This window comes from Zea mays, chromosome 2, assembly GCF_902167145.1.
Source record: "Zea mays cultivar B73 chromosome 2, Zm-B73-REFERENCE-NAM-5.0, whole genome shotgun sequence".
NCBI lineage: Eukaryota > Viridiplantae > Streptophyta > Magnoliopsida > Poales > Poaceae > Zea > Zea mays.
This window is the reverse complement of record NC_050097.1, coordinates 48,922,318-48,927,070: the sequence shown is the minus strand read 5'-3', so window position 1 is coordinate 48,927,070 and position 4,753 is coordinate 48,922,318. Positions and strand designations below refer to the sequence as shown.

Sequence of the window (4,753 nt, the reverse complement as noted above, 5' to 3'; positions counted from 1 at the left end):
AATACACTCAGCAAAAAGGGAGCCTTTGCCGAGAGTCACTGTGGCACACGACAAAGTCTCCGTCACTGTTACCTAGCGCCATGACGCTGACTTTTCTTTGCCTGTGTCAGAGGTTTAGAACCATGAAAATTGAGTTCATATATTTGTTCGATTTGTCCATAATACTCGACCTCGTCAAGCCCAGGCATAAAGACTCCAGAACACGTGGTTATTCGATTGGGCCGACTTTGGTCGTAGCTTGTTGTGCGAAAACGGTATCCATTGACGTCATACCCAGAATATTTCCTAACCCCTATAGGCAAGCCATTGACTACTTGTCTCAACTCAGCACTCATAGACGGTTCTCTTTGGCCTTGCAAGTTCAAACACACTAGATTGTTATATTACTCGCACGTAAGAGAAACTTCAAATGAAAAACTAAGCACATACCTTACGTTTGAACCTGGAAATGAAATTTGGCAATCCATTTCTAAGAAGGGTATCATATTCCTGTTCAGTTCGGTCTCTTGATCGACGCTAGAATTCATGAAGAAATTGTTCCATGTATGGCGTCACCTCTTCAAGGTTGGTCAATACATATAGCATGATATGGCGTCACTCTTCGTGTTTCAGGGTCTTGGTGGTCGAACCACTTGCGCTTCTGAGTTGCCCTCGAAATATGCTGATTCATTGTCGCCATCATTGTAACGTGGGGGTGGATTATGCACGCTCGACAGTTTGTCACCATAGTAAGTTGTTGCGAAGTTTGACACCTGCTCTAGAATGTATGTCTCTCCAATGAAAGCCTCGATTTTGCATTTATTTCTACATTTCTTTCGAGTGTCCTGGATAGTGCGTGATAACTTTCACGAAATATTTTTAAATTTTTATCATAACCTCTACTTATGATATCATGACATGTCGACAAGTTTCATGAGTTTTTGACTTCGTTTGTGTTTTGTATAATTTTAAAACAACTGGATGGCAAGTTAACGACCGTCAGCTATAGACGGCTGCTGACGACCCTTTACCGAGCGTCGCGTTTGGCCGAGAGTTTGACACTCGGCAAAGGGGGCTTTGCCGAGTGTCTGTCTATGCCGAGTGTCTGACTCTCGGTAAATGAGGTCGTTGTCGAGAATATTATTTCGCCGAGAGTGGTACTTGACAAAGAATGCTTTGCCGAGTGCCCGACAAAATGCAATCGGCAAAGCGTCGAGCACTCGACAAAGAGCTGGATTCCAGTAGTGAGACTTGCAAGTCAGAGATCATGGATCGTTAGCACTAGACGCGCAACACAACAGAAGAAGAGTTGGAGTAGCAATCCAACGTAGGCTTGCATCCATGTAGAAGAAGTAGCCGATCATGATCGTCTTTTTGTCTGTGGTCGATCAACTCAATAGTCGTAACCGTGCCTCGACGTAGTTCACATGTATGGGGATAAACATCGTACGTCGGTGTGCTAGCACTGTGCGCACAACGAAGGTTTCGCGATTAGGTTCAAGGGAAGTGGCGTCTAGGTTTTACACGTGCATTGAAATTGCATAGCTCTAACCCCTTCCCATATATTTACAAAGTGCATTAACAGACCGTTGTCTATTAAACCTCTAATCCCAATACAAGTTGGACTCTAATACGGATCATTTATGATCGTCTCTTGGGCATATATGTCTAACAAAATGCTGCCGCTTGCTTCCTCAGATCAAATTAAATAAACACACGCTCCTATATAAACCCCACCGTGTATGAATGTAAATGGATTGAGAAAAACAAAGAAAGAAAGAAATAATAAAGTAGAATCCTTGTGCTTAACTGCTTATTGTACCTTCTGCACGACCACACAAACAATTTAATCACCAAATACATGCCATTATGTATCCTCTTGGCTCTTATTATACCAACAAATTAACCAACAACAAACAATACAACATATACACACCGTAAATACCCCAAAACTAGTCCAAAGTCCAAACAGATCAACAAGCACCATCGTCTTACCAGTGGGTCATCAAGTTTTTACCTCCCGTAACCCCATAAATCCATCTCCCCACCTCGTTGGGCGCCGGTCATTTGCTGCACCGCCGCGCTCCCGCCGTTGCTGAAACCATCCATCGCCTGCCACTGCTCTGCGGCTGTACCGGTGGTCTCGCCGCCATCCGTGGCGACGCCGTCGCTGGTGCCGACGTCAAGGCCGCCGCCGGGGTGATGCTCGACCGGCAGTCCGGAGAAGTCATAGCTTGTGCCGGCGCCGTCGTCCGTGGGCCGGTGGTTGGTGAGGAGGTCCTGGACCTGCACGTGGTGCGAGTACGCGGCGGCGTGCGGCCCCGGCGCGTGCATCTGGGAGTAGTAGGAGGAGGCGTGGTGGTAGTACGGGTGCGGGTGCATGTACGCCAGCGCGGCCCTGGCCTGCTGGTCGTGGTGTCCGCCGAGCGGCGGCGACACAGCCAGGTGGCCGCCAGCGTCCGCGCTCTGGCTGGTGCTCCCTTCGCCCCCGCCAATCTTGAAGAAGCACTTCTTCTTGAACACGCGGCACACCACCCATCCGTCCTCCTGAACAGACAGTTAATAGACATGCATGCATGATCAGCACACACAGAAACCCTAACAAGAACTGAGATGCAGGCAACAATTCGCTCAGATTTCTCATGCAAATTAAACATGCATACGGCCGGGTACATATATATAGTGGAGAGAGCATCGGAGAGCAAGAAGGTAATCAACGTACGCTGGTGCCGCCCTGGGCGTCGTCGGCGTCCTCGAGGCGGTACTCGTGCATGATCCAGTCGGACTTCTGGCCGTGAGGGGCGCGGCCGCGGTAGAAGACGAGTGTCTTTCGCATGCCGATCTTGCGGTAGCTGGTGCGGATGCACTTGTCCCGGCCCGTGGCCTTCCAGAAGCCGGCCGTGGTGGCGCGGTTCGTCCTGGACCCCGTCGGGTACTTGCGGTCCTTGTGGCTGAAGAAGTACCACTCGTTCTGCGGCGCCGACCCGATCCGGCACCTCTCTGCACCGATCGATGCAAGTGGATGAGCATGATGTAATGAGTATTACCGTGCTGTGCAGGAAGCCACAGGAACAAGCTAAGACAAACAACTAAACAACAAGCTGCGTGCATGTAACTGAATCGCCATGCATGAAGGATGAAGCCATGAACGTAACATGCCCAAGCACTATACCTTGCAGGTCCCACGGCTCGATCTTGTTGAGGTCGACCTCCCTGATGACCTCGAGGTCGAACTTCTCAAACCCGACCTTCTTCTTGAGGTAGTATAGCAGCAGCTCCTCATCGGTGGGGTGGAACCGGAAGCCCGGCGGCACGCCGTTGCTGGATGAGAAGGCCGCCATTGGCAATCCAATAACCAACCGGCCAGCTCCCAGGTCAAGCCCTTCAACTTTGACGCGGGAGAGGCCTGTAGCGCGTATATATACACGCGTGGCCGACCTCCATTCCATGGGCCGCAGGTCGCAGGTGCAACGTCAGCACAGGCAGCTAGCTGTAGGCTGTAGATGAGGGGTGGCGGGGGGAGAGTTGACGCCGGCCGCCACGGCGGTGGAAGGGGATAAAGTTGGTCGCGTAGGACGCAAGGCACAGCCATGAGCGCGCGCGAGGGGGAGCTAGCTAGCTCGATCGTCCAGCAGTCAGCTGCATTTTTCTACGCTGTTAACGATCCCGAGGTTCGTTGTTTAGGGATCGCTTGATTGCTCTCAAAGCAAGCGCTAGCTAGCTTTGGAAGAGCTGCTACGTACCCACTAGTAATATATGTACTACGATATATCGATATGTGTATTTTTTTCCGTAACTACATATATAATCCAAGTGACCGAATTGAAGACTAATTGGATCTCCTTTGGTATAGTCGGCGGCGATGATGTTTACATGCATGTATCTCTCATCTATATATATATGAAGTGATGGTGTGTATTACATCATCGTGAATAATGTAAATTCAAGAAGTAATAGGTTGAGATTGCTAGATCTAGATAACAGTACTAATGTGAGTGATTGGCATCCTTTTTCATGAACATGCTCATGCACAAGATTTGAGGACTAGCTAGGAAACAGGCACATAGGGCAAGATCCAATACGAATCATAAATGATTTTGGACTGCAACCTAGTTTAACCTATATATGTGGCCATGCATGCATCCCAACCAGTGAGATATACAAATTAAAAGCACATATATAGCCAGATGGAGATACACAGTAACACGACCAGCAGCATTTTGCCACAAGACTAAGTATAAAATCAAGTAAAATTTAGAAAAAATTCGTCTTCTACTCCTGGCCCAGAAAAATTTATACTGCTTTTATAAAGCGAACAATTAATCAGGCCAGAGCGCTGAAGATTATTACATCAGTAGTGGAACGGAATAGAGTGAGATTGCTACTGCAGTGGCTCTTTTGCTGTGGTTTGTCTGGGGTTACTTGCACACTGGAGGAAGCAAGGATGGCTAAGGCCAAACAGATTACGCAGTCCAACGCTTGCAGCTACAACCTAATTAACCAACCAGCCTCCCTAGGGATCGAGCACACCATGCATGCACACACATGACACATGCAGCGCGAGGGCACAGTTTCCGCTAAACCTTAACAGATCAGTGAGCTTAACTGCAACTGAAGGATTAGTTGACATCCATCCACAGAGATACTAAACTATACTACTAGTACTGATGAATTATTTCTGCGTAATTTGGCAGAAACGCAAATTTGGCAGACCTAAAAGCGGTTTCGCATTTCCAGCAGCAGTATTGTATTTATTTCTCCGTGCAAGATGGTT

At 48.4% G+C, this 4,753-nt stretch overlaps 1 protein-coding gene across 1 annotated transcript; it reads right to left on the bottom strand.

Moving 5' to 3' along the window:
• Nucleotides 1–1,750: 1,750 nt before the first annotated feature.
• LOC103646413 (uncharacterized) lies at nt 1,751–3,449 on the bottom strand. The gene is made up of 3 exons (XM_008671150.3): nt 3,152–3,449; nt 2,702–2,979; nt 1,751–2,526 (listed from the first exon to the last, which is right to left on the bottom strand). Exons 1-3 carry the CDS (start codon nt 3,426–3,428, stop codon nt 1,993–1,995), a joined length of 1,089 nt encoding a protein of 362 aa, XP_008669372.3. The 5' UTR covers nt 3,429–3,449; the 3' UTR covers nt 1,751–1,992.
• Between the last annotated feature and the right edge of the window lie 1,304 nt (nt 3,450–4,753).